This window comes from Urocitellus parryii, chromosome 4 (genome assembly GCF_045843805.1).
Source record: "Urocitellus parryii isolate mUroPar1 chromosome 4, mUroPar1.hap1, whole genome shotgun sequence".
Classification (NCBI taxonomy): Eukaryota; Metazoa; Chordata; class Mammalia; order Rodentia; family Sciuridae; genus Urocitellus; species Urocitellus parryii.
The window spans coordinates 187,712,032-187,735,850 of record NC_135534.1 but is presented as its reverse complement, the minus strand read 5'-3'; the positions used below and the strand labels follow the sequence as shown (position 1 = coordinate 187,735,850).

General features: G+C 44.8%; 1 protein-coding gene across 5 annotated transcripts in view; it reads left to right on the top strand.

Annotated features, from left to right (window-relative positions):
* The window catches only part of Epb41l4b (erythrocyte membrane protein band 4.1 like 4B), a 130,134-nt gene that overhangs the window by 70,840 nt on the left and 35,475 nt on the right, over positions 1 to 23,819 (top strand). For 3 of the 5 annotated variants that reach the window (XM_026391142.2, XM_026391140.2, XM_077797951.1), the window contains exon 15: positions 1,694 to 1,758. In XM_026391142.2, coding sequence (XP_026246927.2) covers positions 1,694 to 1,758 — 65 coding nt within the window. Of the gene's footprint in view, positions 1 to 1,693; positions 1,759 to 3,448; positions 4,892 to 23,819 lie in introns of those variants that run through there. The other 2 variants (XM_026391144.2, XM_026391143.2) reach the window with 2 other exon arrangements.

Below are 23,819 nucleotides of genomic sequence, written 5' to 3'. Positions count from 1 at the left end.
CAGCCGACTGCAAAGGAGGGATGGCTGTGTTCTCCGGGAGGACACTCTTGGCATTTGAGGAGGGACGGCTCTTCCTTGTTTGGGACTGTCCCTGAAGTTGCAGGATGTTTAGCTGCCCTTTCCTGTGTCTTCATGACAAGCAGAAACACATCCATGCATTTCCGTGGTCCCCAGGGGGACACGACTGTCTCAGTTGAGAGGACCATCTGGCTTAACATAAAACAGATTACCAGAGGAGACTGAGGAAGGTTCTGGAATCTCCTTTTTCCAGGTCTGTGGATCAGGTTCCCACCTCTTTCTGATGAATCTGATTTGGTGTGTTTGAAGGCAGAGAAGAGAGTAGGGGATCCAGTGGTGGGTTAGTTGTTCTTTTTTGTTGAAGATCCAGGGTGTGGAACCTCATTTGGGGCATGGCTGAGACCACAGAACCTAGAACAGTTTGGCTTTGGGCAAATCATCCAAACCCTATGGGTGTCTGAATCTCCCAAAAGGAAGAGACATGAAGGGATGGCAGCAGGGAGATCCTAGAGCCCTGGTCATCTCTCCAGCTCTGCTGCTGAGCTATTTTCTCCAGATTCTTTTTCCCTGCAGCTTGTCCTTTGGGGGCTGCAGACTCCGCTTGCTGACAGGCATGTTTGAAGGCAGAAAGAAAGGCTACTGGAATACAGAGTAGGCTGGGAGGGCATCTCAGGTCCATGAAAATTGGATGAACGGAATTGCTGAGAATTTTCTGTAACAGAGCAGGCTGCTGCTTATTAACCAAAGCAGCAGGAGAAGGAAGAGGAAGGGAAGAAATAATTAAAAGATTAATGGTGCCAAGATTGTCGTGACTTTAATGTCAGGAGGGCTTAATTTGCCCCATAGCAAGTTTAGCCTTGAGAAACCCTGGGTGTCAGGCTGTGTCTAGGACTGCTGCCCTCTACAGGCCAGATGTGGATAGGCGGCCTGCAACGCAGCCAGGCCCGTCTGGGTTCACCCTGATCACTTTTTTTTGAGTCTGTCTTCTTCCTCTTGCAATGGATGACTTCCCACCCTCTTTCTTTCCCTTGAGCCGTCTCGCCCAGCCTCCCTCCCTGTCTACCTTCGTCCAGTTTTATCAAGATAATAAGTGCTGTGGATTTTTGGTTTGTGTTAGAGTACATTTTAGAAAATTATTTTTAGCATTTATACCAGGAAGAAAGAAATTCGCCCACAGCTCTGCTGTCTCCCTTCGCAACCCTGTCCAGCCCTTGAGTGTGTGCAGATGTCACCGTCACACACATCATCATCATTTGCAGCAGCAACAAAAACTTTCTCTGAAGAGGGAAATTGTCCCCTGATCTCACCTTCTTTCTGTTACCGGTCCCCTTGGCAGGGAGGAATGGTGGGTGCCCGTCCTGGGTACCAGAGGTCCACCCCCTCCAGGCAGAGGTACTGTGCTTTTGGAGTGGCATCCCAGCCCCTTCCCAGGAGTCCACCTCTGTAGATGGCACTTGGAGAACCAGGCTCAGGCTTGGTTCCAGCCCCCCAGCCTTTGTCAGTGGGAGAAACCCCATCACCCTGTGAGAGGTCCGCCGCTCCGCCAGGGTTCAGTCACAGCCTTTCTGTCACAGCCCCCTCCGCCCCTGAGCTGGTTGCCACGAAAGAGAAAGTGAATGGAGACCGTTGAAATCCAAAGGCCAGAGGGTAATCAAGTGTGGTGTTTTGTTTCCAGCCTCAGTACCATCCGAATGTCCACCCCAGCCAGCCCCGGTGGCACCCTCACTCTCCAAATGTCAGGTAAGTGTTGACACTCCCTGAGCTGCGCTTTGGAAAGTTCTCCTTTCTCTTGAAAAGCTCCCACTCTACTTAGTTATGAATTGGAAGTCTGCCGCAGAAGCGGTTCCCGAGGGTTACGTTGCCAAGGCAGGGATGAATCATTTACAAAGCAGTAGAAGCCAGCCACAAGTTTTTGTGAAATAAAAGGGAATTTTTTTTTTAAATCACTCTAACCTCAGATATTTTGGATTTGATTTTATATCAAGATGTTACTTAGATTTTCTAAATAACATTTTCCTGTTCTAACAATTTGTTTACTTATAATGTGATTAAAACATGGGGATTGTCATTGTGGGTTTTGGTTTTTTTTTTTTTTTTTTAATTGGATGGAGACAGGGTTTGCTTTTCTGGCAATGGATTCCCCCACCCCCATCCCACCAAACCCAAGGGTCAGTAAACATTTTCTGTAAAGGATAGTCAATATTTTTGACTGTGGTCATTGTCACTCCCATTGACTCAGCTCTGACATTGTTGCCTGAAAACAGCCATAGACAAAACATAAGTAAGAGGACATGGCTGTGTCCCCAGTAAAACTTGTTTGCAGAACAGTGGGATTTGACCTGATGGCTGTTACTTACCGACCCCTGCCCTACCCTGCCTGGGCCCTGCCTGGGCTTCCCCCTGAAGAATTGGCACTGCTCTACTGTGTTTATAGTTAGGCCCCAGAGTGTTTTTTAAGGCCAGTTTTGTGAAAATAGATATGCCTCTAAGATTTGCATTTTAGATCAGTCTTAATTAGTGTTTATGTGTCAAGCCCATCAGGAACAAAGTTTGTGAATTGAGTTTGCTTAAAGAGAGTTGTAAGCCTTGCTCCTTGAGAAAATCAAGTGGTGGAAATCAATTTGCTTAGACCAAGGCAAATAAAAGTCTGTGGTGGATCTTGTAATGACAACAGTGCAATTTTTTAAAATTATAATCACCTTGATTGATATTCATATAGCTTTTGTAGCAAGTTAGATTAGTGAAGTGATCATTCTTACTCTTTCTGTATTTCAATGGTAGTTTATTTTCCAGACAGGAGAAACAGAAGATTGATTTTTTTAAAAAGTTATTTTATTAACACTACTTTTATGAACTTTATTCGTAGTATTGTCTGTTTTATTGTAGTAGTTTCCTTAGTCTCACTATTTACAAGGGATTCAACAGAGTCCCTTGCAGGTGGCCCTGCTGAAGGTCAGCCTTAGCATCCCCTGGGGGCCTGTTGGGAATGCCAGCTCTCAGCCCCTCCCCAGACCTCCTGCATGGGAATCTCTGGGATGGGTTCCAGCATTTTGTGTATTATCAGCCTTCCCATGAAAAGAGAGTTTTTTTAGTCCAGCACTTTTGGCAAATGCCACCGTGGGTGATCACAGATCACCCTGCACATTAGCATGATAGAAGCCCTTCCTTGTGGTAAAGGAACCTTCCCACTTCACCTGGCTTCCCAGGCTGACCTGACCATGTGACACCCTTTGAGAAGAGGTGACTGGGCCATAAACAGAACTCTTAACTTGGAAGTTGATAGATGATCCGCATCTGGAGTTTTTAAAATACTGAGTAGCCAGTGCATTCATTTCCGTGTGCCCGCCATCACGTCCGCTGGTCCCCTGCCCATTTCCTTTGTACCTGTGTTGTCTCACTCTCGTCTCTGAATTCTCTCCCATTCTCCCACTAACCGTTCACTCTGCAAACAAAACAGGCCACCCTTTCAGGATGACAGGTGGCTCTGGAAAGCACCGGCCAGCGGAGAGGACAGCCATTCTGTCCACGCCCAGAACCCGAGGAACGTAGGAGGGACTCACAGTGTGATGTGTCGGGACAAACTCATGACTGCTCTCTGAGACTGAAGCGTCTCACTCCAGGCCCCACCGTGCCGGCACTGCATCCCATGAGAAGGGTCGTGGTGTCGCGTGCAGGCGTTCCTACAAGTGTCTCTGTGGAACGGTTCTGAGAGCCGTTTTCAGTGTCTGTAAATATTTGAAGAGAGCCACCATAGCTGGCCGTGAGTCACTGTTGGCGGTGTTCTCGACAAAATGAAGGGAGCTGAAGGCTCAGGAATCATTCTATATTCTGATTTTAAAATCGGAGCTAAAGTCTACATTTATCCTCCCACTGCTTACCTGATATCCTTTGTTATTTAATTAATGGGACCAATTAAATCAAAAAAGAGGGGGAACATAGCTCAGCCTACACTGGGGTGGGAACAGAGACTGCTAGCGTCCAGGCTGCACCACCGAGTGACCTTGTCTGAGCTGGTTCCCCTTGTTTGGCCCCATTCCCCATCTAAAAATGAGTTGGACTAAGTGATCTCCAAGATCTTTTCTGACTCTCAAATTCTTTGATTTATGAAAATATAATTTCTTGGAGGTTGAGGACATACCTTCAAACTAAACGACCTGCTTCTGTTGCCTCAGAAATGCAACGAAAGTATCTAACTTATTTAGATGTTCTGTAAACACAGGGAGACTTTTTGAATTTCAGATCTTAAAGCAGTTCAGCCACTTTGAATTTCAGCCTTAGCACTAATCACAAATGGCATAGCATCCATTTTGATAGCATTTGCTGCTCAAGTGTAAAATAATTTTTAATGTCTTAATCATCGGTGCTGCTCTCTTGCGTGATCTTCAGAAGACATTGTTGTGAATGCACACTGTCAGGATTCGGGGGTTGGATTTTACTCTAGACTTCACTCCTTTGAAATGGAACCTGCGGATTGAGACGCACCCGAGGCTCCCATGAAAACATGGGAGATTTTTACGGAGGTTGTGCCAAGACATTTTGTAGCACAGGGAAGGCGGGCCTGGCCCCGGTCTTTCTGTAGAACCAACCAGAAAAACCATGTGTTGTCTTTTAGGGTGACACTTGAACCCAAATATTTATTTTCCCCATTTCAATTCATGAGTCAAGCATGTTTTAATAGATAGGCCTGAGGTATTTTTTCATTAGTGTAATCAGGTGATTATTGTGCCACTTTTAAATATGCAATTGTAATTTGGCCCCCATTTTTAAGCCCTTCAACATATATTGACATCCTTTGAGAGATTTTTAATGCTACCATCTGATCTCTTTTGGTGACCACAGTCAATTCAGGAGGAGGGACTCGGCTGCATACCATGCCCAGTGGGTGGATCACCTATAACCTCTCCCTGGGGTATTTGTTTACAGGTGTATTCCATTTTAGCAGATGTTTTGATCCTCAGTGTATGTGCTACGCCCAAATAAATGTGTTCTGAATCTTTTCTTCTTACTGATAACATTTTTACAAATGTGTTTCCAAAGAATAAAGATTTTTCTTCCTTTTTCTTTTTTTTTTCTTTTTTTGAGTCCATCTTCATTTTATCGATTCTTGCTTCTGCCCCAAATTCTCATTGGTGGATGATCTCAGTGATGGGACAGTTGGCTTTTGGCATTCTGAAGGTGAGCATTCAGTTAGGTGGCACGGAGCAAGATCATCCTAGGACAAGACTGATCTTGGCAAGAGTGGCTCGTCTCTTCTTGCAGACACAGTGGCCGAGGCATTTCAGGGCAACTCTGATGAAGGTCATAGAACCTGATCACTGGTGCTGAGCAGAATGAAGTGGTGACAGTGGGGTCTTCCTACTGACAATCCTATGGTGAGGGTGGGGGTTTGTCTTGGCAACTCTGTTCTTCCTGACTGGAAGACATACAGACCTGGGTCTGTGGCCTCCTGAAGACTGTGTATGCTGTCTAATACCCTCTAATAAATATCTTTCTGCTTAAAGTAACTTGAATGGACTCAGTTGTCTGCAACCAAGAAGTCTAATCAATATGCATACCTATGACTTCCTAATTGTTCAATGAAGTATACACTTTTTATAGATTAGGTGACCTTTCTCTATTGCATTTGGCCTCTTTGTTCTTCTTAGCAGCCTCTCCTTCTGTTATCCTATCAAATACTGGGATTTTCCCAGGGTCTTTCCTCTGCCTACTGCTTTTCTCACCGTGGTCTACTGGAATTTTCTTGTTCTGTATTAAATTTATAGTGCTGTTGATTCTGAAACTCTCCTAACTCAGACGATGCCTGTGTGTGCCTAAGACTGATTTCAACTTGGAAATCCCATGAATACTTTGAACTCCACATGTCAAAAATCAAACATGTCATCTTTCACCATCTTCCCAAACCTCACAACTTTTCTTTTATTTGAGTTTTCTCATCGTTAGAATCTGTACATCTTCTACAACTCTTCTCCCTATTGCCACCCATGTCCTGGAGGCCCACAGGGCTGCTCAGCTGTGCCTCCTGAGTATTTTGTTTGAGCCCTTCCTCTCTCCTTTCCCAGCACTGATCTTGCAGAAGCATCATTCCCCTTGCTGACAGGTGCTGTTGCTGATCTTCCTGTCGAGCTCATTCTCCTGATAACAGTCTCTAGAGGGATCTTTCTAAAACACTACCTGATTGTGCCATTCTGAGGCTGGACAACTGCCCGAGTTCTTCATCATCCATATGATGAAGACCAAAGCTCTCTAAGTTCCTCTGCTCACTGTGTCTGTCCTGTTGCTCTAGCGGGCCTCCCTCCTCCGCTCATCCTTCTTAAAATCCTACAATACCAAGCTGTTTCCGGTTCCTGGCTTACACCGCCCCCTGCTGTTATATCTTTGCCTTTGCAAATGTTGTTCCTTCAACCTTGAGATCTGTCACTCCCCTCTTTTCCCCCAACTGCTGCTCATCTTTTAAATCTCTGCTCAGGTGTCATCTACTCCAGAGACTCTCTTGACAGCCCCCACCTCTGAAAATGAGGTTAATTTCTGTGTTCTATGTTCCACTCCACCTCCCCCTGCCACCCCCAGCTACAGCAACTTCGTACTCGCAGCTTTGTGTTAGAGCAGCCTGTTGTTCATCTGCCACCCATGTCCACGCCTGAAGTACGAGCTTTGAATCTTAGCTGCTTTTGTTCCCAGTGCCTGACAGATAGTAGGTGTTCAATGAATGTCTGCTCAGCGAATGGATTCTTGTACATTCATTCTGAAGGAAATGTCTAACCAGATAACAGGCAGCGATTCGTCACCTCTGAGCCAGTCGGAAACGCTCTGAACAACCTCGTCCATCCTGGTGGCATCACATTTTGAGTAGGACGTGGACCACCATGTTATTTCTGGATTCCAGTTCATCGTCTGAATATTAGTCAATGTGTCAACTGTGTTCTCATGCAAAGCCTTGTACAGTGTTGAGCGTGGTAGAGGGCAGACCAGCCACCTGACATTGGAAACCCATCAGGTTGACACCAATCCACAGTGATACACGGCGTTTAAAGCCAGAGGCAGTGCTTTGTACTCTGTATCACTTCACTTGATTTTTCTGACCACTCTGCGAGGTGGGTGGTGTCCTGTTGTCCCTGGTAGGAAAACTCAGACCTGTGGTTTAGCTAAGCAACATGTATATGATATGACACACATCCGGTAAGTGGGGAGTCAGAATTCCAACTCCGAAGTCTGTTCTTATCTAGGCTTTAAGTCCTCACCACCAGTCATTCCATGGTTGTGACCCTGTGGATCGACACCTCAGCAAGTTTACTGGATTATAGCGAGCAGTTCACTATGTTGAAGTCTGGTCACTAACTAGAGAGCCACCCCTCTACACCAGCAACCTGGTAACCCTGTCCACTTCTACCACATCACCATCATCAGTGGTCTGGCAACTGTCCACGCCTTCCTGCACCATGCACGCCCCAGTGGCTAGGGACCTTATCCATCAGCAGTGATTGCCTAACCTGTCTACCCACCCCCCCACCCCACCCACCCCCTGCCACTCGCCCCCTACTGGTGTAGCAGCCCTCCCCACCTCACCACCCTCTAGTCTGATAACCATCTGTGCAGGCATTCCTTCCCTAATAGTCCTGTTTTCAAAGGAGCAGATTGGGTATTATTTGTTCTTGGTGAACCCCTCCTTGTTTGAGATGATCCACTTGTTCCTGAGAATTTGTGATATAATAATTTCTTCTGGAGCGATTAACCTGCCAGCAAAATCAAGCTCAGTATCCTACAACTGATGGAATGAACACTTTACTTTTGTGCAATTTGCATTCATAACTGGTCCATCATCCGTTCTCGTTTCTGTGATCCCTTAGAACACGTGGCAGTGGGTTGACAGTGCTTTTGGATTCGTGTAATTCACAAGGGTCTAAAGTCTTAAAAGCATGCCGTGATAATTACCTTGACCTTCAGAGCCCTCTTACTTGTTTCATTGCTTGGTCTTCCGTTTCCACTAAAAATGGTCCTCCTCAACACTGCAGATGGAAGGAGCATAGTAGGACAGTTCCTTTTGTCTTTCTGGCACTGTCCTTCCAGGGCAGTGACTTCAGCCTTCTGGGTCTGGCTCTGAATACAGCTAATGACAGAGCCTTTTTGTTGCCCTTGACTTTGCAGCTCTTAACCAACCCTTAAAAATCTGAGCTCATCAAAGAACTCCCTGGGCAGCCATATTGATCCCTTTGGGTCAATATTTCTCAAACTAAGCTCAAAGTCAATTCCCCGACTGACCAGGTCTTCCAAATGTTCCAGGTAAATACCCTAAATTGGCCTAGAATAATTTGCTTCCACCATCTCACAACAGGAGGCCATGGGCAAATGTGAAGGCAAGGCAGGAGAGGGCAGAGAGACCGAAAAAGCAAACTATTGTTAGAAGTCCCTTCACGCAGGAAAAATGGCACATTTTAAGAAGCCCCAGGGGTACCTAAAAGGCAAACAGGAAGTTGACATGCAGCAGGGTCTCTGCTAAAGAAATCAATACTGCAGATTGGCCCACTTTTCCCCCAAACTAGGGAGACCAACAATGACATGGACAGTGTATTTAAAATGTCCAGTGCTGGACCAAGAGTTTGGGGGCAAGATCTGAGAACCTGCATTCTAACGGTCACCCCAAGGGAAACCAGGTGGGCAGAGACAGAATCTTACTCTGGAAAAATGCAGTTTCTTACCTAGTTATGTTGGTCCTCAGTTTAATGGCTCAGTTCTAATTTCCATTAGAGGCAAAATTTTGAATTTTTTCTTTTTTAGTAGGCATAATGTTAAAATGTAAGTGGATGGGTACTTCATAAGTAGCTAAATCTTCTCAACGTAAGTTCACTCATGTTCACCATCAGCCTTCCCCCCAAGTTCATCAAACCATACCTGTGTCATCGTCCGTCTCACTCCAGAGGCAGGACGCTAGTGAATTCCAGCCACTGGATAAGGATGGAGCATACCCACCTGCCTAAGAACCTGTGCCAAGACTAGCTTCCTGGTGGGGATACAGGAATTTGCAGAATCAGGATGGTGGGATGTTGCAAACCAGATGACAGAAGAACTAGAGTCCACAGTGGGGCGTTCTGGTTTTTTGGGGGGCAAGAGCCCCACAGTGCTCTGCCTAGATAAAATGAAGGCGCTTTGAAATGTCACACAGTTTGAATCCCAGCTTTGCCACTTACATCCATGTGACCTTTAGCCAGTTTTTCCTATTTGTCTCATTTTTCTCACCCCCAAAGAGAACATAACAATGCCTTGCTCTTGAGATAATTAAATAACGTGATGTCTGTAAGGTGCTTGGCATGTTGGCTTTGAAGCTAGCTGGTAGCAATTTTTAGTGGGTTTTGAGATGTAAAACTTGAGCAGCCCCTGTGGACAGAAACAGGCCAAGGAGAGTCAAAGTCTAGCTCAAGAAACGGTCTATCTCATGGGCTGCTGGGTGGAGATGTGTAGTCTAAGTTTAGCAATGATGGTGTGTGGTTCCGAAGGAAAGGTCTCGTGGAAGATGGTTAGCACAGGGCAGAGAGACACATCTCTTTGAAACTGACAAGCTAAGAGCAGAAACACCGTGGGGATCTTTTGAGACGGAATAAAAAGGGAAATAGAAATGATATTTCTGTCTGAGAGTCCTAGGAAATAAGTGTCTGGGCACAATGTGGACAATGCTTTCCCATCTGTAAATGGCAGAACTGACACAGGGTGAGGAATTGGTGAGACTGCTGAGAATCTGTTCTGCTTTAACAACCGGGACTCAAAAGTTTGGAGAATTGAAATAGAGTGTCTGCTCGGCTCCCAATTTATCTAATTTAGGATTTCATCTCAGACAAAGCAGAGGAAACTTTGACCTCTTAGGAGACTGAATAGAATGCAATAAAGAGAACCATTGTGCTTTTTTGCTTTTTTAAAAATAGGTAATACAGTGGTAAAAAATTCAAACAAAAATACTAAGTTACTTCTCCTTTCCATTTTATTCCTCAGTTCCCCAGTTCTCCCCAGAGGCAAACACTGGTAGCATATCTTCTTGTCAGTCTCATGCTAGCCTGAAAATAAACAAGCAAGCACATATATTTATTTAACCAGTTGAGATTGATGGACATGTACCCTATGTCAACTCTCCAAAATGACAGTCATCTACCCTTCTCGTGCATTCTGGTTTTGCACTTGAATCTGTAGAATGAATTTCCTAGAAATAGAAACTCTGGGCCAAAAGGTATATGCAAATCTGATTTGGACATTGCCTAATGATATCTCCTCCCAAAGATACCACCTGTCCATACCTGATATACACCCACTCTCCTGACAGTACCTCTGTGACCACACAGGGGGCGAGCTGATAGCCTTTTCTAACTTTAAAATTTTTTGATAGTCTGATGGGTAAAAGCCAGAATTTCCATTTTTTATTACATTTCTCAATGAGCAAGACAGCACACCTTTTCATCGTTGTGAATGCTGTTTGTTGTTTTCTGTTGAACTGTCTGGAACCCATGTTTTTGCCAGATCAGGCTGCTGTCCAGAGGTGGCTCACACCTGTAATCCCAGCTACTTGGGAGGCTGAGGCAGGAAGATTGTGAGTTCAAGGCCAGCCTGGACTACTTAGTGAGGCCCTAAGCAAATTAGTGAGATCCTAGGGATGTGGCTCAGTAGTTAAGCGCCCCTGGGTTCAATCCCTGGTATGGAAATTGGGGGTAGGAGGGTGTGGGAGAGGAGATCAGGCCATTGAAGGCTGAAGTCAATTAACTGTTATTTCAGCACTTACAATAGTAAAGAAAGGGGAGGCCAGGAGGAGTTGATCTGTACCACACAGTTTGAAAAGCAGATCTGCAGAAGTTCAGATAACAATCAGTGTGGTTCCACCCTGGAGAGCTTACTAGGGATATAGGCAAATAGAAACAGCAGAGGCAAAGGAATTGATTTCTAATATCTGTTTCCTTTCTTGTTTGGGAGTTTGTTAAGAACATTCCTCCTGAGCTACTTAAATACCCACTCAGACATTGTGAATTTCCTCCCTATATTTGACCAAGAAGGGTCAGATTTACTTTTAGCTACAATTAAATTTCTAATATATTCCATCTAAAACCACAGCTGCAACCCAAGACTCGCCCATGATATTAGTGAAAGAAAACCTACAGAATTTAAATTCCAAAGACCCTTATCTAGGCAATCTGCGAAAAAGGTTTGGAATAATTAGAGGAACATCCCCATAGGCATATATTATAAGAAACCCGAAGAAACCTACCTAATCATCCCCTGCTGAATGGTGGAGGTTTAAACATCCACTGTCTGCAGCTGAGACCTCAGAAGCAGAAGGTGTTGCTATGCTAACCACCCACCCAGCCTCAGCCTCCTTCCCTGGCTGAATAATGGACATTGTGCCCATGTTAAAGGCCACTAAGCCAACAAGTCCTTCAAATTGGGCCCAGTGTCTCGCCTTAGAGGCAAACCAAGGATGTTTATGATAGATGCTTCTGGAAAGCCAAAAGAAATGAAGAACAGAGAGAGAATCATCTGAGATTTTTAAGCACTAATGAACACCAAAATAGATTAATCCTCATCTGTGTCACCTCAGAAACGTGTGTACCCAGTTTTTAGCTCCGGCTCCGCCTCCCACTGGTCTCTTGTGTAATTAGAATGTCTAAAACCTACCGTTACCAGATTATGCCTTTTATTCATCTAACCTGCACTTATTCTAGAATAAATAATGTTGTAATTTCATTCATTAGGAGACTTGGGTGGTGTGTAGGGAATGGAAAGTCCCCCTCCCATCTCATGTCTGAGTCTCCCATAGCCCAGGGCACATTGGGGTGAGAAATGGCTGCTCAGAGTGGCTTTATGCTGTAAACAGGTGGTTTTCATGACAGTGAGTATTTTGTCTTACTATTCCTTGAGGGCTCCCATATAATGCCATTTGGGGATGCACTTCAAGAAGCAGTTAAGGGCAAGTCTGTTCTTGTTGTTTTCCTCCCGAAGAGAAGAGAAATGAATTTTCATTTAAAGCAGGGGCAGGAGAACAGGGCAGTGAGCCACAGAATTGAGAAGCAAACCAAAAAATCTATGAGAAACCAAGAAGGGACTAGCACCATTAGACTTATTAGAAGTGAATACTGTAAAGGAAAACAACTCTATTTGTGTCCATTTTTTCCTTTTGTAAGGCAAGAAAAAGATTGAATAAAATTCTTAGTCATGAGCCCCTAAAGCAAAAATGAACTTATGAAATAAGAATTCTCTGGACTCAGATCCTGCAATTGAGCTGAAATTGCTAACATCTAAGGTCTCACCATGAAATCCTACAGAGCCCTCTCCTAGCTTCTTGGCACCCAGGGGCACACACGTGTGCACATACTCTTGAAGACACGGACATGAGAAAGCCATTGTAAAACTCATCAAGGATAAAACATCAAAGCAAAATGGATTTCTGGCAGAAAATGTTCAAGACCTGCTGACCTGCTCGTAGCCGTTCACTGGAATCATTTGATAGCAGTTACGCCCAAGGAAAATTCCAGACCCAAAGGTGAAGATGCATGTCCTGCTCTGGCTCACAGGACAGGGATCCAAGTACCATGGAATCATAAAAGCTCTCTTCCCTAAGATGTGGAACATTGTATTCTACAGTTTGCAGAGACTAATTAATGTAGTTAGGAACAACTAGTGAATTCATGATCAAAGTGAAATTTTTATGAATAGCTACTTGGTAATTATGTAAGGAAAATTAAAATTTAATGCACTAAAACTAACTCATTGGACAGATATTTGCTATGCTTCCACACGGTGCCAAGTACTGGTATGTTAAAAAAAAATGCCACCTTTGGCTTCAGGTTTCAAGGAACTATTAAATAAATCAAAATTATTCCCTATCTAGGGTGGAGTCACATGTCACCTATGCTGACAATAGCATTAACTCTGAAAGTTGGGCACTTGGAAAATTTATTGAAAAAAATTACAATTTGGAGCTGGGTCAAGTGATGCATGCCTGTAATCCCAGCAACTTGGGAAGCTGAAACAGGAGGATCACAAGTTTAAGACCAGCCTCAGGGGCTGGGGATGTGGCTCAAGCGGTAGCATGCTCGCCTGGCATGCGTGCGGCCCGGGTTCGATCCTCAGCACCACATACAAACAAAGATGTTGTGTCCGCCGAGAACTAAGGAAAAAATAAATAAATGTTAAAATTCTCTCTCTCTCTCTCTCTGTCCCCCTCTCTCTCTCACTCTCTCTTTAAAAAAAAAAAAAAAAAAAAAAAAGACCAGCCTCAGCAACTTAGCAAGGCCCTAAACAACTTAGTGAGACCCTGTCTCAAAAAAAAAAAAAAAAAAAAAAGACTGGCTCAGTAGTATAAAATGTCCTTGGGTTAAATCCCCAGTACAAAAAAAAAAAAAAAAAAAAAAACAATTTAAGAAAGTTTTCTTCTGCCAACTGGCAGTCTGAATAAAGAAGTCTAAAATATATTTATTTCTTTTCTTTTTTTTCTTGGTGCTGAGAATCAAACCCAGGTCCTTATGAACGCTAAGTACAAATATAATTTTGTAATGCAATTTTGACCTTTTTTAGACAAGCACTAATGAACAGGTAGTCATCTTTCCTTCTAGGCTTTTTAAAAACAAAACTACTTAGTTACTGTAAGAAATCATCCCTAATTAACTAGCCTAACATTTGTAATATGTCACATTTCTAAAATGTTGATACAATTTTCTTCTCAAACTCATTATGGAAAAAGTACGGCTTCTCAAATATACTTTCTACTTACTGCCTAAGAGTAGGCTTGCATTGAATTCAGTGAGAACTCACAACAATAGGTGGGTCTGTTTAATTTCTACTAAATTAAAATTGAAGTAAGTGACAGGTATCTTGGAAACCTGGACGAATAGATGCACCATCAATCTTCTTTCAGTCACAAATAGTAGGGACCAAATGATTTTATTATTTCATGCTGTCTTGCCTAGCATATAAATGTCCCAAAGTGCAGGGTCTGGAACCCAGATAAGTGAAGTGAGTTATCCAAGGTCACAGCCAAACAGCCCTAAGGCCAAAGCTAAGTGCCAGCTATCAGTCCCGTGTCATCATTAGACTTCTTCCATCCCCCATGGCAAAGCCGTATCACTTGGCACCTAAGAGAGCTCAGGGCTCTAAGGTCCAGTTTCCTAGGTTCGAATCCCAGCTCTGCCATTTACTAGCCTTGTAACGTTGGGAAAGTTATTTAGACTTTCTGTGCCTGTTTCCTTATCTATAAAATAAGGATGATTGTCCTTTGGAGATTAATGGCACAGTGCTGAGCACTTGAAAATGTTAGCTTTTCGTTTTTTTCCCTCTGTGAGTATTTAAAGAGGATGATTAATGCGCTGGTGTTTGGTCAGGAGGTATTATTCTGGCTGACACCATCTGTTAAAATGGTGCTTCAGTAGATTCTGCTAAGAGACTGGCTCAGTTGGAGAACAACAGTCCAGGTGAACGAGCTGAATAGGGACCAGTGGTGCTTCCCAAATTTTTCTGGTCCTTGGCACAAATAGAAGGTGATCTATTTGGATAGCACTTTGCGGGGAGTAGGCAAGAAGACTGAGGCCCCAGCTCCCCCAGATCTTTGCCACTGACTCCAAGGATGGGGAGAATGCATGGTTTGGCATGCTTATGGCCCTTCTAGGGCCCGTCCTGTGGAAAGCTCTGTGGAGATCTCTATCAGCCACTCCCTCATGCTTTAGTTCTAATGAAGCCTGTGAAATGGCCCCCATTTGGCTTCACGTGAACAAGGGAACCCTTTTGTCCTAGTCAGGCTTCTTTGGAATCTGCTTGGAGTGTGCCATCTGGGTGCTGCTGTGTGGACTGGGCGTAGATGCTGATTCTACCTCCAGGACCCTGCCGTGGAGTGGAGACACGGGAAGGACTTGGTGACAGAGTAACTCTGAATACAGGCAGCACATGATCCATGCACAGTGGGCCCTCAGGACCTGAGGCGGGGCACCTTGGATGGAGGATGTTCATGGTGCTCCACCTGAGAGAGACGTCAGGCTGCACAGAACCTGTGGGAGACGTCTCAGCTACCTGACATCGGCGTTCTGTTAGAGGCAGGGCATCTGCGGGTTTCTTGGTCTGCGTGGCTAACAGGTCGGTTGTTGGGAGGTGGAAGAAGCACTGCAGGGATTGCTGTTCATTCTGGTCAGCAAGGAAGACGAGGTGAGAAAAGCCTGCGTGGCAAGATCCCTGGAAGGAGATGACCCTGCTGTCTTGGAATCATTCATAGGACATGAGTAGAAGTCGGGGTTTAATCCTGCCTGTTTTCTAACCTTGAGAAAAAGCAGATTTCAAAATGTCAAGAAAAAGACCTAAAAAGGTAGGATTTTTCACATGGGCTGAGAATAGAGCACCGATGATCTCAAACTGAAAGGCTTTGAGGGCCTTTTAGACAAACCCACAATTTGAAACAGTATTTGAAAGAGTGGGAAGGTGGAACATATAAAAAACAAGGGCAGGGGCTGGGGATGTGGCTCAAGTGGTAGCGTGCCTGCCTAGCACGCGTGAGGCACTAGGTTCAATTCTCAGCACCACATAAAAATAAAATAAAGATTTTTTTTTAAAAAAGGGCATAAGGGGCTGGGGATGTGGCTCAAGAGGTAGCGTGCTCGCCTGGCATGCGAGCGGCCCGGGTTCGATCCTCAGCACCACATACCAACAAAGATGTTGTGTCCGCCAATAACTAATAAATAAATAAATATTTAAAAAAAAAAAAAAGGGCATAAGCCAGGCACAGTGATACATGCCTGTTATCCTAGCCACTGGGGAAGCCAAGGTAGGAAGACCACAAATTTGAGGCCAGCCTCAGAAATTTAGCAAGACCCTGTCTCAAAATTAACACACACACACACACACACACACACACACACACTTATAAAGGGCTGGGGATGTAGCTCAGTGATAGAGCACCCCTGGGTTCAATTCCCAGTACCGCATAAAGGTAGGGGCAGAATGCACAGGACTTAAGAGAAAAAAAAAAAAACTTTAGAGTTGTATAGATGCACACTTTGGAGCAAAAAAGTGAAAATGTAATAACAGAGCCATTTTTTGGAGGATGGCATAGAAAATTAATAAGACATGGATAGAACTACTCAACTTCTGGGTTTTTTTTTTCTTCTTCTTTTCAACAAGGACTATACTAACTGCAGAAGGCAAAGGGAATGAAAAGAAGGGAACTGAGGTCTCAGATAAGGGAGTCAGGAGATATTTTACTGCTTTATAGTTAGTTCAAGTCTGTAGGCTCAGAAAAGTGCCTGCTCAATACTGAGAAATAGCCCACTTGTTGCTGAGTCAGCATTCTGTGTTCTTTGGAAAGACACATGGTCCCAGGGAAATGCCAGCAGAGCAGACAGGCCTTGCGATGAACTCCAAAAACTGGACCGATAAGCTTAATGGTGATTGTGAGGGAAGGTAGAGTCTTTTTTAAGCACCTAGAAAAGGAAGTAGTGCCTAGCAAGATAGTGCAGAAAAGGACCATCTACCCTGAGTAATGGAGTTTGTCAGGAACCACATTCCACTTCAAAGAGTCTGCAAACTTCTAATGAAGACATAGAGGACAGATGATTTTTCATATTATTCTGGAGGCTTTACCCATGCAATAAGCTAAGAAAACAAGGAATAATTAATGGGAAGAAAGAATAAAATTTATGTGTGACCATCTTCCTGAAATCCAAATGAATTCCTTCTAATAAGAGAATCCAACAAAGTAGCCAGAAACACGAATATCCTAAAGTCAGTAGCTTTGTAAATCTAATCACAAAATTAAGGGAAATGTATCAGTTAATGATATTTCATTTTCAATTGTCAAAACTGAAAAACACCAGGCAAAGAAGTGAATTAGATTTGTACCATACCTTAATGAAAAGGTTAAACATTTTGACTGAAGGAGTTTTTGTTTTTTTTTAACCAGGGATCGAACCCAGGGGTGCTTAACCACTGAGCCACATCCCCAGCCCTTTTCTATTTTTTACTTTGAGACAAGGTCTCACACTAAGTTGCTCTTGCTCGGGGCCTCACTAAGTTGCTGAGGCTGGCTTTGAACTGATCATCCTCCTGCCTCAGCCTCCCAAGCTGCTGGGATTATAGATGTGCACCACTGAGCTCAGCTAACTGAAGGACATTTAAAAAAATATGAGATGGAGAAAAAAAATCATGTTCCTTATAAGCACGTTCTTTCAAATTAATCCATAGTATTTCATTCTTCAAGTCAGAACTCCAGTAGGACTTTTTTTTTTTTGGTAGTAAATTATATTCTAAAGTAATCAGGAGGATTGAATACATAATGGTAACCAAGAGGAGAAAAAGCAGAAGGAAAAGGGATTTGTGCTGTTGCATATAAAATGTGCATTAAAGGTAATTAAGATAAACTGATACTGGTTTAGCAGCCGATAAATAGATCATTGAGAGAGTGAAGAATTCCAGAAACAGAAACTGATTTATATTGCATATCTGTCATGGGCCATCAGGAAACTGAAACTATGCTAGGCATTTCTTACAGAGGGAATTGAACACAGGGAATGGTTATATAAGGGTTGAACGAAATAAGAAGCTGGATTTGGACAGTAAAGCAACCCAGAAATGAGCAAAAACCAGAGCTTGCTTATCCTTTCTAGGCTAGAGGGACAAAGGAAGGTGCCAGTGTTCCAGTACCCAGAGGTCAGAGTCACAGGGATCCTGTCTAGTGGGCTTGGAGCCACTAGAGGCCCTATAGCCGATGCTACAGACATCACAGAGGATGACCCTGACTTAGGTCCTTTTCCACACTCCATACCCTGAGGTGCTCCCTTAGCCAGTCCTGCAGAAGCCAGAGGGAGGGAGCCGGGGAAGTGCAGGTCCTGGGAAGCAAGTAAGTCAGGGGGAGAACAGGGAAAGGAGCCTTTAGAAAAGTGACCTGCACAGTGAAGATGGCAGGTCAAGTTCATGGGGCAAGGATGAGCTAATCCTTTGGGGATGTTGAAACAATTGGTTCTTCATATCGGGAGGAGAGTCCGAACTTCACATGAATTCTCAAGAAACCCAATCCCAGTGTCAAAAATGAAGTGACAATAGTAGGAAGCTCATTCTGCCCAAGTTAAGCCCTGGAAAGTCCCCTCACCAATGAATGCGCAGTCAGTTCCAAGCTTCAGCACTTGGGGTACTCTCTGCCTGGGACAACCAGCCCACTCTCATCCTTCGGGACATCACCTGCTTCACACACCACGACCCTGGAGGTCTTCCTCTTTGGCTCCTCTCCTGTTTACTCTTATCAAAGCAGCTGTGAGCTCCTTAAGGACCAAGACAAAGTCTCATGACACAACGCCAGGCACTTCAATGTTTATCCAGTGCACTGAGATTTAATTCTGTTCGCAGCCAAACCACTGTTAGTTGAGCACCTGCTATGTGCTCTGCATTTTTCTACCAGTGGAGGACACAGAAGCGTGTGATGTGACAGTATCTCTTCCTACAGAGCTCACTGTATGGATGGGAAGACAAGGTGCATTCGCCAGGATGTCTCAGCCGGTGGGTTCTGAGAAGGACTTGGATTTTCCTGATGAGTGCATTTGCTGCCTGAAATAGAAGCTGGGACAGATGGGAAGGTGCAGCAGATGGGCAGCACTTGGGGCAGTGAGCAGAGAGATGGGAGTCCTGGACCGTGTCCCAGGCTCAGCCAGTTACCGGCTGTATGACCTGCTCACCTCACTCCCCATGGTGGGCCCATATGCAAAAATGAGGAGGGTGGACAGGACAGCAGTTCTCGGCCCTGGCCACAGGTTGGACTCACAGATGGGTGGCTGTGTAATTGGTCTGGGTAAGACCTGAGCATTGATTTTTTTTCTCTTTTCAAAACCTTCCCTGGTGATTTTCTAATTCCGCTGTATTGAGGTATAATATTACATGCATACAGTTTACCAATTTAAATTGTACAGTTCCATGGCTTTTCATATTTTTACAAAGTTGTGCAACCACGGCTGAAATCTAATTTTGGAACATATTCACTACTTCTAAAAGAAACTCAGGCCCATTAGCAGTGACTCACTCATTTCCTCCACCCTCCCCAGACCTCCATAACCACTCATCTATCTACCGCCCCAGACTTGCCTCTTCTAAATGTTTCATGTAAATGGAATCATACGGCATGTGGCCTTTTGTGTCGAGTCTCTTTCATGTAGCTTAATGTTTTCAAGGTTCATTCATGTGTAGCATGGATGGCTATTTCATGCCTTTTTATCAACTAGATAATTTTCCATCGTATGGAGGTAGCACATTTTGCTTATCCATTCTTCAGTCGATGAACACATAGGTATGTGGGTTGTTTCTCCCTTTGGGCAATTATGAATAATGCCGTGAATATTTGAGTCCAAGTGTTTGGTTTTGTTCTTTTTTTTTTTTTTCTTTAGTACTGGGAGTTGAAGCCAGAGGTACTCTACCACTGATCTACATCCCCAGTCCTTATTTTCTACTTTAACACAGAGTCTTACTAAGTTTCCCAGACTGGCCTGAAATTGTGATCCTCTTGCCTCAGCTTCCCAAGTTGCTGGGATTACAGACATGTGCCCCAGTTTCAGCTCATGTACAAGTTTTTGCATGGACATATTTCTCTTGGGCATATATCTAGGAATGGGATTGATGGGTCATCTGATATCTCTTTGAGGAACTGCCAGATTATTTTCCAAACTGGCTACACCATTTTGGATTCCCTCCAGTAAGTGAATAGGGGTTTTCCTACTCGTGATTTTAACATTCATCCAGAGTTTCAGACCACCAAACTGGTGGATATCCAAGGGGGGTCCATTTCTGAAATTCTGGGATTTCTTATTCAGGGTTAGATTCCCCAGGGCTGCTCTCCAGAGCCCATGTCACCCAGAGGCTTGGCGGACTATAAAGTATATGATTGACTTCTCAGAGCACCTGGAACACTTATCTTGTTTTCAAGAGAAAGCCTTGTTTTTGTATCCCAGCTTGAGACCCTCCCCCATCCTGGTTTCCCTAATTCCGGTAGGCAGTGCATTTTGATAGAGCACCATGTTTTGGGTGGGCTGGGATCCCAGAGACCAGGATGGGAGAGGCTGTAGTTGAAAGCATGTATGGGATTAAGTAGGTCTGCAAGAACCTCTCAACCAGCCAGTTCTGTAGAGCTGTGCCTTTCCCAATACAGTCAATGAAGTCCCCTAGGACACTGGCCCACTGGGAATACCAGCTTCTCCAGAGTTGGAGACAGAATGAGAGCTGGGTCTTCCCCTGAGAAAAGGCAAGAGAATACATTAGATAAGGTTCAGTACTCACTTGCAGCTCTAACAGGCCACATTATTCATCTTTGCTAAGCTCCGGTGTCAAATGAGGCAACATCAGCGTCCCCGCAGGATGGTGTGGAAGTTGAGGTGCTTAGCACAGGACAGGCACCTAGCACATAACAGCCCCATCTTCAACCACTGTCCCTTCCCCGATCGGCTCAGGGAAGCAGAGGCCAAAGCCTACATATCCCACCTTTGCCACCCACTCTGAAGCCACGATCTGTGACCTCCTTTCCAGAATGTCAGAGCCTCATGAGCCTGTGTCTGGTGACATGGAGCTGGCAATCTCCTGAGCCTTAGCCAACATCCTTGAGGCTCATGGGCTGCTACATGCTCTTGGACCTTCTAGGGTGGGCTTGACCTTCTCTTCAGACTGTATGAACAGGTAGACGCACAACGTCATGGCCAGTCAGTTACACCGTGGTCTATGTGAAATGGCGACTCTAGGAGTTTCGATGAGTCCATGAGCAATTTCCTTAATGGACCCACAGCCCCATGAGGCTCCACGTTAGGTATCTTAGGATGTTCCTCCATATGTATGAGCTGAGGACACTCTTAGGTCACTAATTGTTTAGGAACCTTTGCTCTTCCAGACACACTTAGCCTGACCACATTTCTGGGTACAGCCTCAGGCAGCTTCCGACGCTCATCTGTTCCTCTTTCCATTTCTCCCTTTCTGAGTCAACCCCCTAGAGTTGCAGTAAGAGGAAAGTCACCCATGCACCTTGGACTTGAAACGTTATTACATGCAGTTTCTTACCCCCTGCACTTTACTATTTGACCCTTTGGTCTGAGTTTCCTTGAAATGAAAAGGCACGCACTTTTAACTTGGAAAGACAAGTATGTGACACCAAGGTGTTCTTCCAAGTCCTTGACAGGCATCCACTAATCAATCACAGCACTCTCCTCCTGAGCTGGGCATAATCCCAGAATCCCTCTGCATCTTGTACTCCAGGCAGAGGGTGAGGATCAATCGGAGCTGGCATCAGAAGTGGTGTCTATTTGCCATCTTTCTGAAACGCTTAGTCAAAGCTTTCCAACTCCACTTCCAGCCCTGAACGTGTGCCAGATCTCTGCGACAAGACATCTTTTCCTTTGGGCGTTCATTTTCGCACTCACTATAACTCATTTGAAGTTCAATCATGTCAAAGTAGCCCTCATCCGCCACCTTTTTTTTTTTTTTCCTATTAACGACATGCCATGTGCCTGGTCTTCCAGGCTAAAAAATATTTAGGGTGTCCTCACCCCTCCCTGTCTCCATGTTCTCTTTCTCAAATCCAGCCGGTACCCATATCCTGTCCCTCTCTTCCTCTCAGTGTGTCTCTGATCTGTCCCCCTGCCTAGACCATGGCACTGCCCACTCAGACCTTTAATGGGCTGCCAGTGGCCAGAAAGAAGGGCAGAGGCGAGATGAGCCTGAAGTCCTCCAGGGCAAAGGGCATTTTCTGTCTTCTGACTCCCAGTCTCTGCACCTCTCTCGAGGGCAAATATTATTTTTCAACATAATTGGGAGACAGGAAAATAATGATAGCAGGATCTGGAGCTGCCGTCCAGTCCCAGCTCTCCCACTTCTTTGGTCCATCCAATTGGTTTATAAATGGGAGAAACACAGCCACCTCAATCAGTGCATTTTCTGAACCTTGTCATTGAAAAGGTTCGTGGTAGTAGCGGGTTCAGGTGTGGCAGGATCTAGGCACTCAAATAATACCATTACTTTTTCTTGCTCCATCTATCTTTAACCTCTGCTCATCGTTTCTCCCTTCATTGACCTCATTCCCAGATACTGCTGCTGCTTTATGTCCAGGGATGATAGTCACAAGAAGCCTCAGTGGACATCATCCTTATGGTCACGGCTAGTGTGTTCTCTCTACACTGTGGGCACAGAGCCTTAGGTCCACAGTACTTTATAAACTCACAAATAGGTTTTAATTTTGTTTAAAATAGAAATGAACTTTTAGTTGGAGAAAATGTTTAACATACTTTTATATGAACATTGCCATGAAATACAATTTTTCATTTTTTTTTTTATAAAGAAGGGACAAAAGGCAGAAGTGCCTAGGGCCCAGAGAAGTCACCAAAAGGCCCTGCTTGACTCTCACAAAGAGAGAGAGAGAGAGACCCTGTCTTTTGGATTTTGTATGTTAAATTTTAGGATAAACTCTAATGGTCTCTGATTGGGTCACACCCCAGAACTAGGATGGAAGGTTCCAGCTGGACAGGCTGGAATCAAGTCTCAGGCCCAAACCTGAGGGGGCAAGACCCCATGAAGAATGGGGTCTCCTGTAAGAAAGAGGGTTCCATTTCAGAAATGGGCACTAAAGCTTTACTGTCTCCCCCTGGATGTTCCCTCCCTGTGACACCTTCCCCTCCGCCAAGGAGTTAACTGCCTCTACTTCTGCGCTCCCAACTTCTGCTGTTGGTGTAGTATGATCTCAAGTTCCTGAAACACAGAGTTGTAGGGTACCTGGGCCGTGAGCCCCTTGAAGGTAGAGAGAAGGTAGTGGGCGCTGGAATCTGGACAGCAGAAGGAGGGGTGAGCCCGCCTGGCCACATGAGGCGGGATCACAGCTCAGCCAGCTCTGAATGGAAATCTTTCCAAAGGGAGGGGCATCTCAGCCTGTTGAGAGATGAGGGATGCTCAGGATGGAAGGGGTGAGTGTGCAGAAGGGTCGTTGCTGGAGATGGGGCTGGAAGAGGAGGGGGCAAGGTCCCTGGAGGCCACGAGTGCTGTGTGAAGCAGTGTGAATCTTCTCCTGCCAGCCTAGCTCTTAACGAGTCCCCAGACAGTTCCAGCAGCCCTGGAGTCCCCTGGAACTTGGCATCTGCAGGGAAGGTCTGTGGGGTTCCTTGGATTTCCAAGGGGGGATTTCTGTCCTGAAAGGGTGAAGATGAGATGTATTCCAGCTCCCCCAGGAAGAGTGTCCTCCTCTGGAAGATAATTAGAATACCATTCTGGAAACTTCTCTGTGGGGGAGGGACTGACGGAGGGAGTCGGGGTGGGAGAGAATCTTGTCCAGGAGTCTAGGTCGGGGATGAAGGGGCTTGGAACAGGAAGATATCGGTAAACACAGAGAGGAGCCATTGGAATAAAAAAGCGTGACAATATTGGGCTTTCAGTGTGCTGGGCAGGGTGGAGAGGAACTTCTAGTTTGTAACATGATCTTCTAGGATCATTTAACATTTTATTATAGTTGTCATGTCTTCCATTTAGAGACTGCCTCTAAAATAGAGCAATGTTTTCATTCCATCTCAAAATTAGGAATTTTTTTTTTTAAAAAAATATTTTTTACTTGTAGATGAGCACGATAGCTTTATTTCTTTATTTTTATGGGGTGCTGAGAGTCGAACCCAGTGCCTCCCACGTGCCAGGCAAGCACACTACCACTGAGCCACCACCCCAGGCCCCAAATTAGATTTTTTAAGGTCCAAGGAAAGAAGGTCTCTGATCTATGCAGATTTCCACCTCGACCTCCATACAATGCCCACTACCTCCCATTTTAAGCAGGAATCTTATGTGTTGAACCCGTTTCCCTT